Source organism: Notolabrus celidotus, chromosome 4 (assembly GCF_009762535.1).
Source record: "Notolabrus celidotus isolate fNotCel1 chromosome 4, fNotCel1.pri, whole genome shotgun sequence".
NCBI classification, from domain to species: Eukaryota; Metazoa; Chordata; class Actinopteri; order Labriformes; family Labridae; genus Notolabrus; species Notolabrus celidotus.
Window position 1 is genome coordinate 27,791,663 of NC_048275.1, and position 25,079 is coordinate 27,816,741.

At 38.1% G+C, this 25,079-nt stretch overlaps 1 protein-coding gene across 3 annotated transcripts in view; it reads right to left on the reverse strand.

Annotated features, from left to right (window-relative positions):
• Nucleotides 1–1,140: 1,140 nt before the first annotated feature.
• The window catches only part of LOC117811059 (gamma-aminobutyric acid receptor subunit pi), a 74,791-nt gene continuing 50,852 nt past the window's right edge, over nucleotides 1,141–25,079 (reverse strand). The window contains exons 3-11 of one of the 3 annotated variants that reach the window (XM_034681082.1): nucleotides 24,950–25,062; nucleotides 20,396–20,463; nucleotides 18,261–18,478; nucleotides 13,419–13,501; nucleotides 7,057–7,194; nucleotides 6,134–6,286; nucleotides 5,843–6,033; nucleotides 4,818–4,888; nucleotides 1,141–4,721 (exon numbers count right to left, since the gene is read on the reverse strand). In XM_034681082.1, the coding sequence (XP_034536973.1) occupies nucleotides 4,685–4,721; nucleotides 4,818–4,888; nucleotides 5,843–6,033; nucleotides 6,134–6,286; nucleotides 7,057–7,194; nucleotides 13,419–13,501; nucleotides 18,261–18,478; nucleotides 20,396–20,463; nucleotides 24,950–25,062 (1,072 nt within the window). In that variant the 3' untranslated portion in view covers nucleotides 1,141–4,684. The remainder of the gene's footprint in view (nucleotides 4,722–4,817; nucleotides 4,889–5,842; nucleotides 6,034–6,133; nucleotides 6,287–7,056; nucleotides 7,195–13,418; nucleotides 13,502–18,260; nucleotides 18,479–20,395; nucleotides 20,464–24,949; nucleotides 25,063–25,079) is intronic. The other 2 variants (XM_034681083.1, XM_034681084.1) reach the window with 2 other exon arrangements.

Below are 25,079 nucleotides of genomic sequence, written 5' to 3' on the forward strand. Positions count from 1 at the left end.
ATGATAACTTATTTACAAACTAATGTCACATTTTAGCTCATTTTCATTCCAAAGTAATTTAACAAGGGATCAAACCATGTAGGACTTACTCCCGTCAGGGTCACAGGTACCATGATGTGTATGGTCTGCCTAAGAGACAAAGCAGGGCTGTTTTACTTAAACCACATTTGTCAGGAAGAAAAGAAACACTCACCGGGAATAAATGCTGAAAGGATGTAAACTTCATAAAATACAATCATATAATATATGTAAAATAAGATAAGATATGCTAAAAAAGATGGTAATTGACTCCAGGCTCATCAACACTGAAAGACCCAGGTATAAGGGACATCCTCACTTAGGCCAGTCATTTGCTTTACAATTGCGAGGAACAATAGTTTAATATGGAGCTGTATGAAACAGGGAAAGCAACTAAACTGGTGAGCAAATCCTATTGCATTAACCGGGTATCATAGGACATCAATGCGTAATCAAAATTATCAACACTGCTAGGAATTGCTTTACATTCCCATTGGACTTAAAAACTGCTTTGAATTGTGAGATAATTCTAAATATGCAATTAAAAATGCCATTAGTTACTAATAGTTTTGAAATTCTGTGATTAAATGCATTTTTTTTTTTTTAAGTAAAAAAAGTATCATTTGACAGCAACTGTATACACAGCACAAATTACTGTGGCAGTATTTGTTTGTTTTAGCGCATAACCTCATCAGAGTGACAATGTATCAACAGTGAGAACAATCTACAGTTACTGTCAAGCCCCCAGTCACTTTACAATCAGCTGTAATCAGGCAGAAACCTCTGCTGCTGAAAAATGAATCTATTGCAGTTCTTCGAGTGTTCACTTGAAGCTGCTCCAAAATGCAAGGGACCTCCATGAGATTCTGTATTAAAATGCCTATTTTTACAGCAGAAAATAAAAATGAACATGAAAAGTTTTTTTCTCAGTAACATTTTGAATTCAGCGACTTCCATTATGTAGCCTCATATTGCCTCTTCATAAACTAATGGGTGACGTCACTGCAGCTATGTCCATGTTTGGTAAACGCTAAGATGAAAACCAGTTGTGAGTCCTAAGTGATGGTGGAGATAATATCAATAATAACTAAATGATAAAATGTACAAAAAGAGTCATCAGTAAACACTTTAAATCTCTTTTATTGCTATCATCCATATTCATACACCAAATAAACATGCATAGTGTTACTACTTATTTACAACAGGTTAATCAAACAGATATTAACATGTTACTACAGTATATAAATACATTTCACATGAAGATGTCCAAGGAACTGTGAGGTTGGCAGCCAACGTCACCTTGAGGCATTATTTGACACATCCAACAACAGGAAAGACAGGGCAGTCCAGCGGAAGCCATTTTCCATTTTTCTGTCACCCGATGTTGCTGAAACATTTGCTCCAAACATGTCCTGGCAAGGTTGCTCTTAGTGTTCATTTGTTTCTGCAATGTATTCTCACTTCCTTAGGGTATTCGTAGCTATCATAAAAAGGTGTCCGTTCACTGCAGCAGCACTGAAAATGTATTCTCGATCATGGAGCCATTGGGTAGTTGATGCTCTTGAGCCTGGGATCAACTTTGTAATTGTTTGGCAAAACACAACTTGCATCCACACTAATGGGAAGCTTCAGTGGTTACTAATATTTTTCTTTGGCTCCGTAATGGCATTCAGTCCTTGTACTGGTCTCTAAGAAGATGACTATCAAAACTACAAGCGTGGTGCTATAAAGTATAAAACCTGACAGTCTGTGTTTTATCATATGAACCTTTTCAACAGGTCACCACACAGCTCAGTCACTCATACTTTCAAAAGTTACGTTTTAAATGAAAGAAAAAGGAGGAGAAGGTTTAACATCCTGCACCCAAAGAGACCCTGAAATCAAAATTAATAATACAAGCACACGTCTAATCTTTTCAATGGCCTCAGCTGGAAGTTTACAATGACTCCCATCCAGCATTTTCAACAAAAACAAAATCAGGCAAAGCAGAAGAAAGAAAACATACACTTGATTACCATGCAGGAAGAACAGAAGCAAACATTTCTATTATCATCAGGCAATGAAGCAATCAAAAAGTTTAAAAGCTTTGATAAAATAGTTTAAAGATGAGAAGCTAAAATATGAACAGAGTTTAAAATGAAATGAGGCAGTAAGAGTTTCTGAGAATGTATGTTTAATACAGATCCAATCTAATGGTAATTCTTCAGAATGGAATAAGTGAGAGTATGTTACAGCAATACTGAATAATAAACATGCATCTCTGTTGTTGAACTGAATCCTGTTTTCTATCTGAAAAGTATTTGTCATGTTCATCTGCTGATTGACTGCATGCTATTTCAGAGTTATCCTATGAATTACAAACACAGTATCAACATTTGAAAATGCATCTCAAATCTACTTCTTGAGAACCTAAAGGGAAACCAAGAGTAACGGCAAATGAAATTAAATCTTTGGTTCTTTGGTTCACATCACTGACGGCATACACGCAATGTCACACTCACACAGCGAAGATGACAACAGCCTGAGGAAATAAGTATCACCTCACACAGAACATATCCACACGCTTCCTCCTTTTGGATAAATGCACAGATGACGATATCCTGTTGCAATTTTTTGACCGATTCATTCATATTCAAATCACTCTTCACATCAAGGTCTGACGAATGCTTTGTGTGTTACAAAAGAACAGTGAGATACACTACCGGCAGCGCAAAAGGAGTCCTGCTTATACTACATGGCTCATAACGGTGTATGTGTCTGTTGCTCTCATGTGCATCCACGCCATTATAGTCGAGTTAGTGTGGAGCCCGATAATATTCAATTTTATGAATATTACATGAAAATTCTTTTTTTTTTTTCCCATTTCTGTCTTCACTAATCACATCTAATTAAAGTACTTACATTAAAGTAGAATAACAATAATATAGCATTGTATAGCATTTTTTTTTACTTGAAAAGTATCATAACAGAGTGACCTCTTGTTTTTAGCTTCATTCTTATAATTCAAAGAAATCAATGTGTTGGTACCATTGCTTGTCATCTTTGCTGGACTGATTCCTCACCTAAGCATCTATCTTACAAAATAGATGCATGAAGTAATTTCTTTATGACTTAGAGCACCTGCAAGAAAGAAACAAAGTTACAGTTAAATGCAAAAAAAAACCCACCTACTTGCACCCTGTTGCAACATAGTCTAAATAACTTATTAATTTCAACACAAGTCCCAAATAACCAATTATAGTTCAGGATTTTGGGATGGCACCAGGGATTACTAATCAGATAAAAAGGGGCCCAATTTGGACACGTCTCTGATCAAACAGGAGAAAGCTGGTGAAAGCCCATTGAGGTGCTTTATTCTTATTTTGTTTATCAAAATATCATTTACTATTCAATATGATGTAGTTTCAAAGTGTACCATAATCGTCTTCTTCATAAAACTGCAGCACAGAGTTTTGAGTTAACAAGCCCTAAAAGGGTTAATCTTGGGTAGATTTTTTAAAACATAACAGATGAGATCAAAGGCCACTACATTTACAGCATCAATGAAAGGAATGAATGCAGGTAAAGACAGAACACACTGCCAAGTGAACTAAAAAAAACTGTCATAAAGGACACAATAGAGACAGACTTAAACATTAAGAGGACATTACCATTCTTGGGAGACTAACTTGTTATAAACACACCCTCCTTATCGATTTGTATGCCCTGCTCCCTCATCTCACTTTAACATCCCTCTTCTCAAATCAATTATTTTCATATTCTGTCCTGAATGGTGCACCTGCAGGCAGGGATGGAAAATGTTGTGTTAAGTTGTTTCGTACAAACTATCAATCAATCACGACAGAGAATCAATGCAAAAAGCATGTGCTCTCCTACAGCAATGCTAGCTTCATAAAGCCTTTGATTACAGCTCCATCTTTCTATGTCAGAAAATTATATTATACTGCAGTGTAAAAATGTCAGATAGGACAATTCTCTCTTTTGAGTAACACTTAATTCATCTTAAGGTCTACTAGATGTCGGTTATTGTCAAGTGGTTCTAGTTTTGAATGAAAGTCAGCCGAGTTAAATGTGAAGCAAAGACTCAGTCCAAATAGTCAATAATATTTAAAAGAGGAGCTGTTACTGTAACAGTTACTTTTCCTCTAAAAACTTCATATGACTTAAAAGACCTCATATGAGTATGCTGCTTTGGTTATGAAACCAAAGTTGAAAAATTAACACTCTCATCTCAAACGCACATAAATAACACTTACTGTACATACATACGATTAAAATACAGTTCTCCTCTATTCGCTGCATCGCAGACTCTCTGTGACACATGCTGCTTCAAGCGAGTGCTAAAAGTAAAGGTAATATGTCCAGTAGAGCAGGTTGACCATGACAAAAGAGAGGGGGAAGCTGACTCTGGAGTAGTTGTCTATGTGGTGGGGGTTCTCCACGCGGCAGCAATATAGGGCGCGGAGCACTTTGCGGACGGTGGCCAGAGCAGTGATGCACCAGTGGGTATGCTCTGGAGGCGCTGCCTCAGGCTTAGGCTCACTGCCCGAGGGGCTGGATGGGCTGACAGTGAGTTCTAGAGAAGCAGGAGCTGGGGTAGGAGTGGCAGCAGGCTCCTTACGTCTCTTTGCCCTGGAGTGAGTGGAGATGGTGGTGACAATGCCATTCATTTCGTCATCGAAGTCGTGCATGTGGTGGCCGTACTGTGAGAGAACAAAAGGAGGAAGATATTTGAATTTAATAGAAACAAAAACACAGGACATGTGACTCTGAGCACTTTTAGTATTTGTTAAACTCACCCAAAAGTGCTCATGATGGCATGATGATGGTGAAGACAAGATGGAGATGAAGGTGATGACAGTGACCATAACTGGGGAGATAATGACTGTGACTACAATGACAGCAGTGACTACACTGATAGCAATGGCCGTAATTATAGCACTGACAACAACGACAGCAACAGCAGTTATGACAGAATCATCAAAATGACAGCAATGACGACATAAACCAGAGTGACCTGGATGTTACCAATGAAAGCATAACCACGATTACTACAATGACTTAAATGATCGCAATGATCACAAGGATATCAAGGACCAAGGACAACAATAACCTCACTGATTACAATGAGAACAACACAACATTGACCACAAAAGCTTTTTCATATTAACAGTTCATTATTTATTTCCCTTGTAATGTGTCAACCTTAGTATAAACGTGAAGGAGTCATTATTGTGGGACTAAGTTGGCCCACCACATTGTAAGTGGTAACACAGATAATACAAGACAAGATGGGATCACTGTGAGCCAGCAGACCAGACACGGCATGTCTGTGTGTGTTTGTGAAGCTTCTGCAGAGTTTACCTTCTGTGCTTCTGCAACACCATAATGCTAAATAAAATTACACATTGGGTCACCAATATTAAACCATTATGGGATTAACATAAATGTACAAAGTCTTGATGATAGCAGAGCTTGTCATGGGGCTGTTGCAGACTCAGGGGTTATGGATAGAAATGACTCAAGCAGGGCTCAACATTGAGGCTTGTTTGCTCTTTACTCTTATTACTGACATAAACATATATTTCCTATCTTCCCCATGTGTTGTCCAACTCAGGATGCTAGTTTGCAAGATGGATAGCTAAGCTAAAGTGTACACCAAGTTAAGAAAAGTCAGCTAAACTGACAATATAAGAGATAAGAAACTTAAATGAACCTTTACCTGGATAAGTGACTTTTCTTCCTGAAAAATGTTAAAGGTAAATGCACTCCTCAAAAGTTTATGTTGAGCCCTAAAAAAACAGTTTGTCAAGGAATGTCTTACCATGAGCATGTGAGCGTCGGCATGAGTGAGGGTGCAGAAGTGGGCCACAGCATACTCAATGAGCGCTCCAAAGATAAAGCTGAAGCAGATTCCAAGGTATACATCAATGGCCTTGATGAAGCAGTTGGCATTGGGTAGGGATGTCCGGGCTCCCATCATCAGAGTGGTCATGGTCAGTACTGTGGTCACTCCTAGCACAAAACACACACACAGATACTGGTAAACAATGGATTTAAATGCTTTGATAAGGTTTGATGCCATTAAGAAGTAACTTATTTTTGCAGACATTACCTATACAAATACGTGCTGGAACAGATGACAAGGAAATCCAGAAGGAAACCCATGAGAGGACGACAAGCAGGCTGGAGGGGACGTAAGTTTCTAGGATGAAGTACAGAATGCTCCTCTTCAGCTCAAAGTGGAAGACCAGCTTTGGATAATTGCCTTTTAGAAGAGGGAGACAATTGTGTCAGTGAACTTGATAACAAAAAAAAAAAGGTCATAAAACAAGATCTTTAAATTACAACATCTGACGATACTTCACTGTTGTTTGAACATACTTAGATTTCTTGGTCGCTGCAGAAATAGGATATAGTTGCAAAATAAGTTGTAAGTAAGTAAAATTGTTGTTTTTGTCACTGACATGCTCAAATGTTACTAAAACTATCCAACCATTACAGACAGCATCTCTGTGAAAATAAACCTCTAAGTTTAAGAGTGAGATGATGTTCTTTAATTTTACTTAAGTGTCTTTCCACCACAAAGACACATTACATTATTGGTGGAGGAAGACTTGACCACCTTCTCCATCAAGATATTATTGTTTATCTCACTGTTGTCTAGTGTCCACTTTTGAGAGAGCACTGTTACATGTGTTCTAGTTGAAATTAAAAAACATACAGTATATATTTTTACTTTTCGCAAAAGGTTTATCCATTTAGGGATACTCTCTGCACTATCATTAGTCACTCTGAATACTAAATTCAAGATGTTAGTGGCAAATACTTTAAATAGACATACTTTGAAGCTTTGCATTGGATGATTATGTTGTAGCCATTATAGTATTTTTTATGACCTCTGGCTGATGCATTTAAGGGGAGCAATTTGGAAAAGATTATGGCCCCTTTAGTCATTTATACCCCTCACAAATGCCTAAGTAGAGCCATGGATTGAAAATACGCTTTTTAAGTGATGATTTTAAAGGTCATTATTACCAGTTTCATATACGGCCTCTGAGACAGATGTGTAGTGGTCCTCCACTGTGTACTGAGCCAGCTGTAGAGTGTCTAAACCACTGACAGACTCATTTCCTCTGGTCCAGTAGAACATAACATCATTGATGTTATAACCCCCTGCAGGAGAGAAAAAAATATGAAAACTGCTTTGTAGGAAGGTTATAAAATAGAATTAAGCAGCATAAATCAATATCTCTATATACAATGGATCACATAAGCATGATGTGAATTGTGGTGCTTGCAGGTAAGAAATAACAGATCGTTATTCACCAATTATTGAGTTTCCCTCAGTTCCAGAAGGCCTGGACTGGGACCTAAATTGCGTTTTGTTTTGTTTACCACTGTATGTACGGAAAATCTTAGCAGTCAAGGAACTGGAGATCAATTTTTGAAGTCTTCTCAGCTGAATCTATGACTTCAGAACAGGAGGGAAAAACACGTTTTTGAAAAATACATTTAAAAATGGCATATGTAGTTCTGCATTTGAAACTTTTCCTCCCTCCATTTGATGGATTAAGAAATAAGCAAGTTAGAAACATTATGCTGGCAATTATTTTAACCCTATTACGTAAACATTATGAACACAGGAGAAAAAACTTTAAGGGATTATCTTTCTTATTTCAATATCAGGTTTTTTCCCTTTTCTTTTTCTGTAAATCATGACTTCCAGAAGTGCATACTGCACACTTTCTTAATATATCAAAGGACTTCCCCCACAGACCCTTAAGTTCTTAGCACGTTTTGGTGGCCAGAGAATAAAATAAAAATATAAAAATTAGCTAACAAGGCATTTCAATACAGCTTTCCTAAACTACGACAGTTCCATTTTGTAAATGACATGAACAACATGAAATATATTGTTTTAATTGTGTATCATGAGTAGAGCTGCCAGCAGTAAAATGTAAATTGTGATGCAACTGTGGTCCAAAATGAACGTGTAAAGGTTTAAAGTGCATGCTATTTGTTCCTTTAAGCACACCGTAGTTTAGCTGCAGCAGTCTTCCTGCTTCCTGCTGGCATTGTGATGGAGAATAATGACACTACTGGGCTTTGGCACATAAAAAACAGACACTCACAAATCAAAAGTAATATGCACTTTGTATCCATCAGAATTAACAAATCACAGAAGGACTTCTAGTTCTCGTGATTAGTTCTAGTGCAGCTAATCAGACTGCTGTCAGTCCCACCACAAAAGCCAGCAGAGCAACAACTTTCCTAGTCATTCAAATAAAAATTTAAATTCCAACAAACTGGCTAGTGTAAAGGTAATTAAACACTCAGAAAACAGCCCAAAGCACATTTTAATTATCACTGCTAAACCAAGATCACAGCATCTGCAGGTAAACAATCTCAAATTGGTATGAAGTCTGTTGCTAGCATGAACAGAGCTAGCTCCACCAGCCTTCTTACCCTTGCAGGTTAACATCCACATAGCTGTGCTGGTTAAACATTGCTCTGGTCGAGTGGTTATATGTCAGTTTAACCAGACACAGCCAACATACAACATGATCTCCATTTTCTACATCAAAATACTGACAAACCATGCCATGCAAGGTGATGCTGTCTTCCATCTGTGCTTATTTAAATCTGGATAGTTGAGCATTAAAGCATTATGGAAATAGCCTTTAACCAGAGCTATAGCCTCAGCTGGTGGAGGGCAGCTGCTCTACAGCTTAGACACAATGTATGACTAAAAATATGAATAGTTAAATAAATGTTTCACCGACCAGTAACTCTTGTGCAGACTGCAATGATGAGGTTGTTTAATTGTTTTGTCAACGTTCACATCCCTAGTGTAATATCTGCTTTGAATTGTTGTAAAAATGAATCATTTGACAGCCCTAATTATAATATTAAGCTCAAGCTTACACATTTTGCCTGCATAGCTCAGTCTGTCTTTTTACAATTAATGGTGAACCCTGGCCTTGCACTTTGATCCTCATGCTTACATCTGATTGTTTTCTTTTGTCAAGGATAATCATTTTGCCACTAATTGAATTTACAAGCAAGCAATGGGAAAAAAAAACTCTTCCTGGCATACCAAGTGGTATGGAAGTGTGGACTTGAATGCACCTTAGGTCTGCTAAAAGGAGAGTAAGTAACAGATCAACTTTTTCAGGTGGCCACAAACACAACTCTGAATCTTGCTCCATGTCTGTTTGATGGGTTTATGGTTTTGGTGAAAAATTCACTCTAAAACAGAAACTGTCAATTAAAAAGGATCAAACAGTCCATTTCATTTTATTTCTATTAGAACAGTTTAATTGTTGTTCCTGTGCCAATATGACAAGCATACACATTTCTCCATAAAGGTCATAATAAAAGTGTTGGTGATGATAAAGATGTTGTAAAAACAGCATAATGACTTAGAAATGAACCTCTTAGTGGCTATGTTGTGAACAGATGCGAATGTTAATTGCTAAAGCTAAAGTAAAGACTGATGCTTTTATGGTTGAGTTGTTTGGGATTGCAATCCATAGTGGGTGGCAAAATCCCTCTTATGCTGCGTATGAGCACAAGAAGAACATTTGGCAAGAACCAAAGAGAATGTGAGAGCATTCAGTTTAAGATGTTATGTTACCCCCTGAGAAGCATGCAGGGTGGAGTGAACACAGTGCAACATTCCACTATGTAAACAGTAGAAGTATAAAACACGAAAACACGTGGATTTTTCATAGTATGTAACCACAAGATCCTGACTTTAACACACAATCTTAATGTTTCATGTATGTTCTACCAGTCACAGAGGAAACAGACTACGATTCACTCTGGAAGCGTTTGACGCACAGAGATCCAACAGGAATAGCTAATGGAAATGCATTTATTCTGTTCATCCTCCTCTTCAAAAATCTTGCTGAAGAGCTCAACTCTTTCTGTAACAGACTCATCATGCATACTGCATGGACCCAGGAGAGCCCCCCAAATAAAACCTCATACAAGATAAACGCGGTCAAAGACGCTCAGGCTGAGTGTGGTAGAGCTTTTAAGAGAACAATGCAATTATCATGCTATATCAATTAATAAGACCCACTGTGTCTAGCTCATAACATTTGCTGCTGTTATATCTCTAATTTATCTGCAGAGGGAGCAAGAGAATAAGAAAAGTGAAGGTGAAGGAGACTGGATGAAAATCAAACACCTCTATAATCTGCTCTAAATGAAATGTTCATTAATTTGCAGTTGATCTCCCTGTTCAAACTCATATGGAGTCATGTATTATAGACCAAGCTGAGCAACGAAACATGGAGAAAAGAAAGGGCAGCAGAGGCCTTACTGCACATGAGTCTGTTATTTTTGTAAGCTACATTTAATATTTGAATACATTTGGAACACATTTTCAGTGCAATTTAGAACTTTAAAATCAATCTTATCTTTCAGTTGAAGACAATTACAGCATATCTGATGGTGCAGCTGTTATAGCCTAGTGCACTCACCTTTGAACATCATAATGTTGATGTCATTGTGGGAGGTATGTGCTGCACAGTGATCATGCACTAATGTGTAATTGTTATAGTGTAGTACATTCAGAATTTAATATTTTAACATTTCCCTGTTAATCTCACTGTGAAGGTACCCATGTAGTTGTATAGTGGTTATGTATCTAATAGCTAACTCTGGTACAGCTAAATGGCTGTACACTATCAAGGCCGAAATAACTAAAATGTGAAAATAAATTGAAGCACGCGTAATATTTATCAACATTTATGTAGTCTTTATAATGACATGAAAAAATCTGTTTTTATTTTTCATTACTACATGTTTGTGGATCAACATCCTAAATTTGCTTTAATGTTTTAATCTTTTTTTTTTTTTTTTTTTTAAACTTTAACCCAAACTTTTGATATTTTTTCCCTTTCAAATTTCATTTCTTGGAGTATTTTCAAATCATTTAATCCACATAACCTTAACTTAAATTGTATTTAAATCAATAAACAAAACTTCTTAACACAAGCATGTAAATAATGTAAATACAAAAAAGCTCCTGACACCCATTAGTTTAAATATGTTATAAGGTGTTTGTAATGTAAACTATTGACATCAAACAATTACATAATGGCAGAAGCCGTAACTTTATACTTCAAAATGAATGAATCTTACAACTTTTATAGTTTTCATTTTATATTAATCAAAATTTGAAAAAGGGTAGACAACTTTATGACATAGAAAAAAATAGGAGGAAGCTCCGTCAGATATTAGATTGTGTAAAACTCTCAACACAGTCTGCTACTTTAGTGTGCTGTTTCTTGTCTGTCTCTTTATTTGAATTTTGCTTTGGATTTGATTTTCTCTGTTTATCCGCTCTGACCCTTTTATTGCTTGTGATGATCTATGGTGTTATGCTGTTTGGTGCACTGTGTATTACTATCTGATGTTTTTTTTAAAGGGCAGGAAGTTGTAACTTCATCGTATCGCTGTTTCTCTTATTTTAATTATTAGACATATGTGTTATTTTCCTGACATTACTGTACAACACGCTTCAAAGAGTTCATAAAAGAACCACGACCAACAGAAAAAAACAAATCAAACATCACAAAAGACTGTGACTCTCCTCTGAGTCTTTCTGCAGTCACTGAATATTTCAACGCAATCCTGATCTACACATCCTCCCACCACAAATCAAAGATTTCTTTAAACCTTCTTCCTGTGTAGATGATCCACTTTTGGCACTGTATTAAAAGAAAATAATCCTTGAATATACATCTTCGTAAAGAGACAAACACGGAGCAAGATAGAGGCTGAAGAAGAACGGCAAAGAAAACAGTAACGAACATGCAGTGAGAGAAATGTTGTCAGAGATTGTGCAGGAAGTGAAACAGACGAAGTGAGAGTGGGGGGAAAAAGGAATCAGAGGAAGGAGCCATCATCCTCTCAGTTACCCAGCTCTAACCTCCAGATGTCTTTTTGTCTGCTAAGTGGGACTGGGGCTGCCGTTAAATGTTTTATTTGGCACTGAGGTCCTGGTGGGCTTCTGGCAGGGATCAGACTTAGCTTAGCCTGGCTGGCTGTCATTTAATAGCAGGGAGCAAAAGCGAGGTGGAAAGTAAAGATGGCAGACGAGCGAGGAAGGCTGAGAGACAAGAAGGAGGACAAGGAGGGGGAGGAATAGTAGGAGGGGAGGGGGTATTTCTTCCCTCAGTTTTTGCAATACGAAAAAATGCATCTTGTCATTTAATTTAAATTTCATAACTACTTGCTTCAATTACCAACATACTGCCAGTACATTTATACGTGAAACCACTGACAGTTTCTTATAATGACATAGATGACTCCACTAGAAAGGGAGGACATTTCACATTCTCAACCATTGAATTGTTCTTTAAGCTTTTCAGCAGGAGATTACCACTATTAGATGCTAACATGATTTCAATTGTTGTAAATAAGGTGCCTTAAGCTTGTTTGAAAAAGGTCTCTGTGCAAAACGTATTAAGGTAAAGGACTAGGTTCACTTTTCTTACATTAATTCCTTCCGAAAAACCTGCCACTTGTTGCAAACAGAACTGATTTTATCAAAGCCCATGGGAAAATAAGGCACTCTCACTTAGCTCTAGTAAGTTTATGGTCTCAATCTCAAGTTTCTTTAATAAGGAAGTGTGTATTTTTAGAAGCTCACTGTCTCATTTGGAGTAAAGTAGACACAAAGTACAAGGTACTTCTGGATGGAGTACTTGGCAGGTACAGTATGTATCTCTTACATCCATTGTGTTGTAAGAGCTACCTAAAAGACAAGACACCACCAGTGCCACCTGAAAAATATGAGTTTGCTGTAGCTCATGCATTTCCTAGTCAAACGTAGAGCAAAACATCACTCAGATCAGGCCGTTCATTTAGTGATGGTAATGATGGCTACTACAGAGAAGGATGTCGATTCTCCACCTGAGCACCAATAACGAAATCTCTAGCCCATGTTTGAGGTGTTTGAAATGAAGAATGGTTCATATCATTTTGCATTTTCTGTTTACTGCACCCAAACTTCATCACGGCTGACAAAAATTCATCATTCAATCTTGACTTAGCTTCTTAACTTCTTCTTGTGTTAGAAAAACATTTGAACAGGAATGTATATACTTAGACCCTAAATAATTTGTTTACTTTGTCCAAATGCACGCACGCACGCACGCACCCACGCACGCACGCACGCACGCACGCACGCACGCACGCACGCACGCACACACACACACACACACACACACACACACACACACAGCAGTTTAGAAGATGAGAGGATGTGAAATGTTTGATCCTTTGGTTTGATCACATTCATCTGACATCACGCCCACCCACAGCCTCAGTGCCATAGCTTCAAGCTGCAGCTTTCTTTATTAAATCTGAAGAGTCCTTACAGCTCTCCAGTTGAAGCGTGCAGGTCTGCTTGTCCATTGGGTACTTTGTCAGATCCATGTTGCAGGCCACGGTGGTGGTGATCCTACAAGACACAAATGTTGATGTCATAAAGATGCAAACACCTGCAGTACATTTCATTTGTGCAGTAGTTTGTCACACAGTGGGTTGTTATGTAAGTTCCTGCTCACTGGTTGAAGTCATGCATTTGTAAGGAACTGGTTGGCTTATTTTTTTGGGCTTATATGGAATTATGCATGTTGGGAGCCCTTAATGGCACACAACTTAAGATCATACATTAAGTATACAAGAAACAAAGTCTTCGGTCTGAATCGGTGTCGCTTTGTAAATCTGGGTCATAAAGTATGAAAGCCTTTCACAGTGAAAAGTTTCACTGTGCTGTAAGTGCATTAAATACCATGAAAGAACTGATTCACAGTTTTCAGGATAAATGGCATCAAAACATGTCAGTTTGTGTAAATTTCCAGGCTCCTGGGGTTTCCTGAAGGAGCCACACTGCTTTTGTTTTGAAAATGCATTTGAAAAGGCTTTTGAAAATCCATCAAAACAGACCCAACTTTTTTAAATTCATAGTTTAAAGGAACATTTCATCGATTCCATTATATCTGCAGCATTTAGAAAATGTGGAACAGATACACACAACACAACAAAACACTATTGACAACCATGTAACTGATTGCTGTACTGTAACTGACTAATAAAACATGAGTAATATATTTTATTTTGTAAGTGTTTCTCCTATCACTGTTATGACTCATTGAAGGGTTGAGTTTGGCAATGATTATGAATGTCTTGTCATGAAAAGGACTGCACAAAGTACGAATGACTGATCTGATTCAGCTATTAACCCTTTAAATCCAAATGTATCATATTCAGATGTTTTTTGGACCTCTCCTTCATCTGTGTGATATTTTTACATGAAATGTAAAGATAATCCACCAGGGATCAGATGGCATGACCTTCTGATAAAATGATAAACATGAAGGATGTCAATCCGTCACTAATATGTGAATAATATGCCAGACTGGTCATAAAATTGTTGCACAGCTTTCCTCCAACTAGCATCATTATATTGAGTCATGGAAGAGTTCAATACAACTTTGATATCAATCAATCAATCAATCAATCAATCAATCAATCAATCAATCAATCAATCAATCAATCAATCAATCAATCAATCAATCAATCAATCAATCAATCAATCAATCAATCAATCATTATTTATATAGCGGAAAATCAGAACAAATGTTATCCCAAGATGCTTTACAAACAGAGCAGGTCTAGACCGTACTCTGTTCTATTATTAACAAAGACCAATCATCAAGACAGGGTAAGATCCAGTCCCATCTTACAGGCAGGACTCAGTCTTATCTTGTCTTAATCCACCATGAGCAGAGCACTTTGCAACATTTAGCAAGTTACAGACCTTCTCTCCTTTTAACAGGCAGAAACCTCGAACAGAACTAGATTCATGTTAGACAGCCATCTGCCTCAACCATGATATGCAGTCTTCATCATGACAAGATGTGCATCGAGTGCTGCAGACTGATTCTGAACATCATATCAGGAGGCTTTCTATTTGGCTGGCTGAAGGAGGCCATATTCAGAGCACTTAAGGTCTGATGTGTGGGGTTTAGTTTAAAAGGGTCTTAAGCTTGAAGTTTCATCAAATCGACACAGATTCTATATAAAAACATTGAGTGGTTGTGTCTTCAGCCCACCCTCCCTCCGCCTCTGTCAGTATTGATACACTGACGTTCTAAAGACATTGTTTGATAGTCCAGGGTAGATGCAATTAGCGGGAACAGTCTGTCCATTGGACTTAACATTCACAATAACACTTTGCTTTACGTCTTTAAGTGTTTCCTAAATTAGAAGTTAAAGTTTAGCACCATCAAGATCTGAGAAGTTGTATACATACTGCCTCTGGTGTTGATTCATAATCACTTAAAGGACATTCATTTTTGTATCATATTAACTTTGATAAAAGTGTACACACTGATAAACTATAGCACATTGGTTTACAAAAGGAGAGAGGGAGGAGGAGTCAATGATGCACTTGGAAGACTCGAATGATTTACACAAACCTTTGAGTTCTAGTCCTATATCATAAAGCTATTTAGATTTCTCATTCCTGATTTCTTGATATTTTTTTTTATCTCATACATAAACTTGACCCATTCATGACATAAAAGCAGCTAATTCTAATTACATCCCTCTCTTAGCAACACAATCTTACGCTCGCATCACTTCAGTGCTTTCTCATGTATTCCCCTCAGGCTGCACTCAAACATTTCCCACAGCTGTCCCTTCCCTTCACTCCACTCTGTCCGTTTTCACAGCTCAAACTCCCTAAAGATGCTGTCCCTCTCTTGACTCAGTTTTTTTCTCTTTTGGGGGACTTGTTTTACTCCCACTAGCTCTACTATGTGAGTATGAAGCACTCCCCTCCTACACATTTCCTCTGACAGGGTTAAAGCCCATAGAAACTGAGATGTTCGGTGTGAAGAGAAGCAAGAATCAGAGCTACAATAATCAACAAATAGAGTCACAGCGTTCACAAGGATCTCATCTACATATCAAAATAAATCAAGAATCTAAACTTACTGATAAGATAAGTGTATAGAGACAGGATTAACTGTGCTGAGTCTTGAAACCTGACCCAGTTTACAGTTGTATGATACCCCCATATATCCAGTGTAGTCACTGAAGCAGTGAGTGTCTCCCATGTGACATTTTTTCCCTTCTCTTTTGATCAAGAACATGTATAGCTATGAAAAAAACTGTATGAATGTAAAGTAGCTCACCCCCCTCAGTGCCTGACAATAACACCATTCAATATGAGTTTTTCATAAAATGTAGAGTGATAGAAACAGAGCAACCAGTCATACTCTGCTGGGAAGAAAATCCATCCATATATTTTTTCTTTAACATGTTATTCTCAGGAGAAATAATCCCCCTGAACTACAACATTTTGGAAACTGATATTTGCAGGTCTTCTATCTCAGCAGTTTGACAGAACAAATGAGGGTAAGGATACTAACGTTTTCAAATTTGTTCTGGTGATGTCTCAAGTGTCAATGCCTGTATTCAAAATTGTCCTCCTTAAATAACCTGTTGGTAGTATCCCACTAAACAGAAGCTTTTGACACTTCTTTTTCTTATTTCTTTTCAAGCTGATACAAGCACAACAAAAAGTACAAAACAGTAGTAGATTGTTTCCACCTTTGCTTTGAAGGGTTGCTCATTGTGTGCTTTCTTTTCACGAAATTAACTTTGAACGTGCTTTCTGTATGGATGCAGAAAAAAATCAACCACAGCCTGCTAGTTTTCAGATTTTAGCTCTCACATGATATATACACTAGAGTACATAACCACTTCCAGCTACAATCACTGTTTTAGCTGCCTTTGAAAAAAGTTGCCCCCCTGGAAGGTCACTCAGTGAGGCTCATGCTATTGAAATAAAAGTCCTGATTGCAGCAGCCAAGGCATGACTCCAACTCAGGCTCTCTGCTGCTTGTCATCTACTCTCTCTCCTTTTCATTCCCTGTCTATCTTTAGCTATCACCATCAACTAAAGGCAACAATGCCACAAATAACCTTTGTTAAACATAGTGGATGAAAGATAAAATCTACAAGTGCAACTAAGGTGTAAGGAAAGATTAATCAAACTAAATGAACATGAGCAGTAGCTCGGCAGGCAGCCCCCTCACCGGACATCTTGTGGTCACCAATTTGAGCCTGTGAAACAGATTTTTTACCTGCTATGTTAGAGTTTTACTGGTTTAATGTCTGCATCAGTTTGTTTTGACAAGAAGGAGACTTATTAAAAACTTCATGATTGATGAAATCAGAAGCAGAAGCTCAGCTAACAGCTCCTCCTAACATCCTGTGTCTGTTATGGAGTGTTAGTATTTTGTGGGTCAGCTTTCTTGGACAGGAGGAGTCCTCTGTGGGCTATTAGGCTCCCATATAATATAACCTTGTAAACACTACATACTGACAGAAACCAAACCTTAAAAACAAGCTGAGGTAATGCCAGTGGCAGCTCAGCAAGCAGCCCCCTTATTGAAAATGCTGTATCTGAGTGTTGGTGACACACTAATCTTTTGAAACTGCTCTAAGCATGGATAAATGTACTATTACCCAAAATGCTAACACTGTACTCTTTTTTATGAATATGCAGCATTATTTATCCATGCACTGGGGGGAATATTGATATTCCTCTTTAAAAAAAAAGATTATTGTGGCCTTATGACCCAGCGCTAATCCCCCCTGAGTTGAAGCCACAGGGAGTGAAACAGTGGGTGGAGTGTGATCAGGACCATGGACAGCTCTTATACAATCCACAGGCAGGCTGAGGTCACAGCATGTGACACAAAAAGAGTAGGATGTGTAAATCCCATCATCATAGACTTAAAGAGCTGAACAAATTGACTTCCTGGATCATCTTTAACACTTCTATCTATAACCTGTCTGCTTGGCCCAATCAAAAAGCCACAGCACATTCCAGAAGCCTGCCAAAGCATTTCAGATGTTAAGCTCTTGCACACAGAGCAATAAATACCAGAGAGATGCTGATGGGAGTTGCTTTGATAGCCCACACATCTTTGTCTAGGCAGATCAAATACTCCTGCACTCATACAATCCAATGCCCAAGTAATAGAACTGACACAGCTCCATGCTTTGCATGCACATTATCTACAATCCAACCAACGCTTCCTCCCTCAGACAGTTCTTTCTCCATTCCCAGGCCTACTTTTCATTGTCTGCCAGAACAGATAAACAAAGTCAACAACCAACAGGCTCATTCGTTTTCCCACCTTAGTGCATAGAGGACAGTCCCGTTGGGGAAAATGCGAATCAGCCTGTTCTCTACGGTGATGTCATGTAGGAAGGACTTCTTGGAGTCCACTATGAAGGTGTCAGGGACCCAGAGCAGCTCCACCAGTCGCCCGTCCAGGCTCAGGCTCTTGTTGCCCTCAAACACCAAACGCTCGTCAGTCCAGCGCTGACGAAGGAATATGGTGGCGGTGTAGTCCTGCAGGAACAAGGTTCAAATGTCACAAAAAAATAATGGACTATTAACAATTTCCAATAAGCATGTCAGTAATATGCTGAGGTTTTTGCAAACCAAGATTCTCCTGCGTACTCCAATTTCATTAGTCAGCTCTGGGTTTTTCGTTTTGCATTGGGTATTGATGGCATCAGGTCCCTAAGCCCTTCTATGCCTGAAGCAACAGAAATCCACAAAATTGCTTGAAGTCAGCAAGACTGAGTGCATTTATCCTGAACTCTCATTGCAGAAGTCCTGATGTTGAACTTGAATTTGTTCAAACCCCAGGGGTTTAGTCAAATCACTCTGGTCAGTGGTGATTAAATGAGACACTAAACAAAAGGAAAATGAAAATACATTGTTATGGAAGCGATGTAGTAGCTGAAGGAGAGACTGGGAAAAACTTATGTGGTTGTTTGGTTAGTTGTTTCATTCAGTTATTTCTTAAGTGCTAGCTTTCCTGCTTGTGGGGTACAGTAATGCTCTTTATTACCCGGCTGTGTGAAATATGACAACAGAGATTAATTCTCAATAAAAGTGATGCTATGGACAACCTGATCTCACGTCATGTTGAATCAATCCATGGTAAGGACTCTTGCCTGTCAACACCATTACGATTGGACCTCAGGCTGTTCTTGAGATTCAGGAAATAATGACAGGTAGCGGGCACAGATACAAGAGCAGCCTGGGGAGCTGCTGGGCCCTTACCATCTCTGGTAGGGAAAAGTGGAGCAACATCTTATCCTGCAATCCAGGCAACGGCATCAGAGCTGGTGAGAGCATCTCTAATCTGCTAATCTCTACCAAGTAAATTGTCCCATTTGCCTCATTCATCTTTAAATAAGTGTCAGATGCAGCTCCCAGAAGAAGGAGAGCTTAATGAGGCAGACATGTCAATGGAAATGTTTAGTTTGATGCGATTTATTAAAGATGCAGGTTAATGTTTAATCTTGGCTGTGAGTTGAAATGTTTCTGAAATGAGCTCGATAAGAATCAGTTGCCATGGATCAGTGGCCAAATGTTGAATTGGAGTAACTATGTTTTTTAGCTGCATAAATAACTCTGTATGATGAATAATGTATAGTGAACAGGGGGTTATGCAAATTAGAATCCCAACAGGGTGAGCAAAACCCTAAAGCGAAGCCCCTCAGGTTCTTACGCAGTGTGAGTCTAGCTATATTGTTTGTCATTGGTTTCCATAATCCTCTTCAGAAAAGAAAATGAGTGCAGACGAGGAGCAGTCTGAGTGCTGTGTGTGGACTATTGATGTTTAAATATAGTCAGTGCTGTCTGAGCACATTATCACTAAAACAGAACTCAATGTAATCTCACTGCTAACCACGACACTCTTTGCTTGATAAGTCTGGAAAAAAACAAGTGAGACCTTGTGGCACTGAAGAATGCATGGCTGTTTTACAGATAGAAACATAGATGGAGTTAAAATATTAAAATACCCACAAGACTGATAATGTGTTTGTCATACACTTACTATGAATAAGTGCCTCCTACAATACCCTGAAAAACTATCCCAATCAGCATAAAAATCTGAACAATGAGAACCTATTTAAATTTTAAAACTCAAGTGTCTAGCCTATTTTTGTACCTACTTAATCCTTAATAGTTCTGATGTCCACAAGGTATTTTGTAAACTAATTTAAGCACATGTTCTGTACAGCTCTTCAGAAAATGTTCTACATAATGAGAGTAAAGTGGAGCGTCCCCTGATGACAAAGAGCGGAGTAGGTCTTCGTGCCAGTATGAACCTCTCCAGGGTTTTAAAGACTGACCATGTCAAGACCCAAGTCTGAGCTGATGAAATTAACATTCAACAGTGGTGTATCCAATCGAATCACATAAGGTTAAGTTTGTGGATATCGGTGAGGAAGTACAATGTTGTCTTACCATGTTGATCTCTGAGATGGTGTCAATGCTGGCGATGTCCAGGCTCATCCCCACTGTGACAGGACCATCTGCAAAGACAGAAGGAACCAATAAACTGCTGGATGTGCCATCAACTTTATGTCCACACACTGCATCATATCTGAATACATATCTATTCTTTAGCTAGTGCCTGCAAGTGTTGCAGAGTTATACTGAGAAGGCATAGAGATTGAGGTTTCATAATACATCATAGTGTTGTATAATGAAAGGTTATTGAAGGACAGAATTTTTAAAAGACCCCACATTGCTGGCACACCAACAGCTGCAGTCTGTCGACTGTGAACCTCCTTTAGGGAATTAGTTCCCCCTGATTCACCATCAAAGAGGGGGAACTTTGCTGCACTCTTATGTTTCATCCTCTCATTCTTCTCCTCTCTCACTTATCAATCTTGATTTCTATGAGAGGGATTTATGAGCCTGTTGTCATATAACAGATACTGTATGTGGCTGCATTTGTGTATATCTTCACATTTTAATAAAGAAGGAAAACCCTCAAAAAGATACTGTTTGTTTGATACTTTAAGTGGAGTTTAGCCTTAAAGGGAAATTTTAACATTTTGGGAAACATATTTTCTTTTGCTTTTGCTCCCTGCTTTTATGCAAAGCTACACCAACCATCCGCTGGCTTTGTCTTTGTTATTAGCCTACAAGCTGCTGGGGTGGCATTAATCATCTTATGACTAATACCATAATAAGTGTATTACCCAAAGGTCAAACTAATCCTTTAAGGTTGCTTGGGCATTAGAAATAATGATTCAGTTTCTAGAAAGAGGGACAATCCTCTTCAGAAATGTCTTGCCAGACTGTGGCCGGGGCTGTCAGACTATTGGAGGGCAATGACAAGAAGTAGAACTCACCTTGCACCAAATTGTAGTAACTTTAACTTCCACACCATATTACAGAGGAGAGCAAGATAACTACATAACATAGGGTACATTTTTAGAAAGGCTTTCTGTTAAAGTCTGCTTGAACACCAGTTTTTCAACACAACTGTCTTTGTTAAAATCAATAAATGTTTCTTGTTCACATTGTTGTTTGGAGTAACCCATGGCTCGTGAGCTCATCCTTTTTTGTCTTTGCATGCTTCCTCTGGACCATATTTTTCAAACTCATCATGTTGCCTTTCACTGCTATGGTGACAATGTATGTTGTATTGGCTAGCTGTGCAAAGAACAAATATGCTAAAGTATAGCAAGGTGTGTTTTCACAATAATAAATTGATTCTCCCACCATTTGTATTGATACATTGGAGCTGCTGCTGTGAGGACTTTTCATCAGACTGAAATCACAACAACCCCTGCTCCTGTAGGTGCCGCTGTTATGTTGGCTTCTACAGCTGCTTGACAGCAGGAGAGAGATAGCAGGGGAGATCAAGAAGCATAACAACTAGGATGAGAAAGTGTGAAAAGAAAGTGGTGAAACTAAGAGAAATACTTTTTTTCTCATTGTTTCAATGCAGATAGAATTAAACATGCAGGAAGATGATTGATTTTATTTTGTTTCTTTGTGTTTGTGTGTGTGTCTCTCTGCACCACCCTCCATACAGCTCTTACACAACCCTTACACAAACCTTTCAAATTGGCAAATACCAACATTTTTAACTCCCTTTGGTGTCTCATTAAAATATTCAAGTAACATCTGTGTTTATTGCAGACCGATAGAGAACAGAAGAGAGAGCGAGCAATGTCACCTGGTCCCTCTGTGTTTTGTTTTAGTCCTGACCTGTGGACTGTTGGCTGTGAGCTCCACGTCACTGCACAATGACTAACACACAGATATGAATGTTCTAAAAATACCAATGTTTTAGGAAAATTATGCCTTTTGGTTACTGCTAAGAGTATTTCAAATGAAGAGGTATGTGTTCAGAGGCTTTTAATGCACCAGTAATGCAAAAGGGTTAAATGAAAACAAACTCTCCAAGTTTGGGATTCCATGACTTGTATATTTTGGATTTTGTATATATTTTTTGGGGTATTGTTTGATCCTGATCTTGAGAAGGAACTTCATGTTTGTATTACATTTCCAGTATTTCCAGGGGTTATTACTACATTAATTAAAACTTTATTATTCCTTTTACAGACATACAATTACACCCTAAATTAAAACTTTATTACTCTCTTTACGAACACTTAATTACACCGTTGATTTGTCAATCCTTGACAAACCCTTACACCCTTAACTAACACTTAATCAACCCTTTATTACACCTTTAACCAACACTTAATTAACCCTTTATTACACCCCTAACTGACAATTGATTAACCCTTTATTAGACCCTTAACTAACCATTTATTACACCTTTAACTAACCCTTTATTAAACCAAGTGTTTAACTTATTACAACCTTGGCTCACCCATTAATTACACCCTCCTTTAACCCTTAATTACACCCTTAACAAACATGTTATGACACCCTCAACTAACCTTGAGTTACATCCTTAACTGACCCATTATTACACCCTAACTTAACCATTTATTATAACCTTAACTGAGCCTTTATTACACCCTTAACTAACCCTTACTCACACCCAAATTGACCCTGCATTACACCCTAATCACACCCTTTATTACAACCTTAACTCTCCTGATCTATTCACATGAAATGGCTCAGTCCAGCCTCCCGGCCTGGTTAAGCGCTTTCTATGACAGTGAATGAGGAGTACTGATACAGTCAGTAGCAGTGTCTTGAGTTCCCAAATTTAAGTCAGGATTCCAGAAATAAAAGAAAGGGCAAGAGAGACAGGAGAAGGCATGGTAACTATGTCCAAATGGAGTATCTACCTTTGCTCCCCTAACATTAATTACTTCATATATTGTAACATCCCTCTGAAAGCTGATTTGAAAACTGTTGTTTTTTAGGGTGTGTACATATTCAAAAGAAACATAATTGTTGTTTGCATGCCATTTTACATCACTCCTTTGAATGTTTGCTATATCTTAAGTACAGTTTTGCTATTTCAAAACAAAAGACACATTTTAAAACAAAATGGGAATAAGGTAACCTATGCTTAATGCAGTACAAAAGAAAAATATAAGCCTGACAAAAACAGTCGTATGAGGCAATCTCTAAAAATGATTGCAATTCTCCCTATACTTGTCACAGTCATGAATCAGTCACACATTTAACTTTTGCTGCATCAAGACTTTTTACTGGCACTAAGTGTGGAGACCATGTGACCAGTTTCAGCAATCACTGGCAATAACGTTTTAAATTGGTTATGGGATTTTACTTAAGGCACAGAGTGGTCTAGCCTCCACCTGTACTGCTGAGCTTTAGATCATTGTGCAAGATCTTTTTGTTATCCCATAGTCCATGCTCAAGATTGATATTGACCGTGCTCTCTCTAACAGAACTTTACTCTCCACAAACACCATTTCATAAACAGGTAGTGTAAATTATAATCATTCTTTACCCTGCTTATATTTGAGCAAATGCATGTATTCATTGCATTTATTTTGGGGGATTGGATGCATGTATTCAGTGGATAAGACAGTAGATAGAGTAGCCCCACATCCACGCCGCTATGGAGTGAACTCTGCAAGAGCTGCCGTGACAGATCGGAGATGGACCGGATACGGATCCAGTGGAATTTGGCCGTAACAGCCCACTCTCATTAATCCTGCAGAGGTTTAGACAACGCTACTGAAGGGTTTAGGGAAAGGATGTATTGGACAGTTTTGAAATAACCCTAAGAAACTGGAATAACATGTGGCAAAGAGCCAAAGGCTGGAATCATACCCATGAGGACTTCACATCCATGACAACAGCCTCTACTGTACATGGCACGAAATTTAGATGCCAATCCAAAGTGGTGCCCCATGTATTACTTTCTTAATCTGTTCTCAGTTTGTATATCTGAACATTGATGTGTTTCAATCAATTTCAAAGAAAGAACATTTCCAAAAAGGTCTGATGGAAATAAAATAATAATTATTATCTCTTTATTCATGTTCATGGGTTTAAGAATCAACTTTGCATCAATGGTCATTTTTAGATTTCTAATAATGCTAACAAATATGTCCATGTCATCTTTTCATGCCAAACATGCATTCCCCAGGCATGCAAGCTTATGATTATAAGGGTTAGAATTGGCTGAAGTGGAGTTTATTATTGAATAAACATTTAATGAATTAACATTAAAGCCTTTTTGATGGATTTCTGGATCCCAGAACAATAACCGTTATATGGAATGATATCCATGATATATACAATGTTGTCTGAAAATTTAAATCTACATCACAGAAGCTGATGTGATATTTGACTTAACACTATAATTCAGATTTATGAAGGTGTTAGTTTTCAACCAAAGCAATTTCTATGATAAAATTGACTCCATCTCATCTTACAGTACACATATGCAGTAAATTAAATTCTACGTATGTCAGCATTTCCTTTTCACAAGGGGCAAGTGGGAATAAAACCGCAGTATGAACCCTGCTTGTTCTCCGTCAAACCAGCATTTCCCCTCAGTGCTCTGCCTTTTCCATGGCTGCATGTGTCTGCAGTTTTTCTTACTGTCAAAGAAAGGCCTGAGGTACTTGTTGTATCCTTTCATCAGTCTCTGAATGGTAGGAGGCAGAATCTCTCCTTCCTTCACTTCAGCGTTGAGCAAGGAGTTCTCTAACAACCTGAGAACAAAGACAAG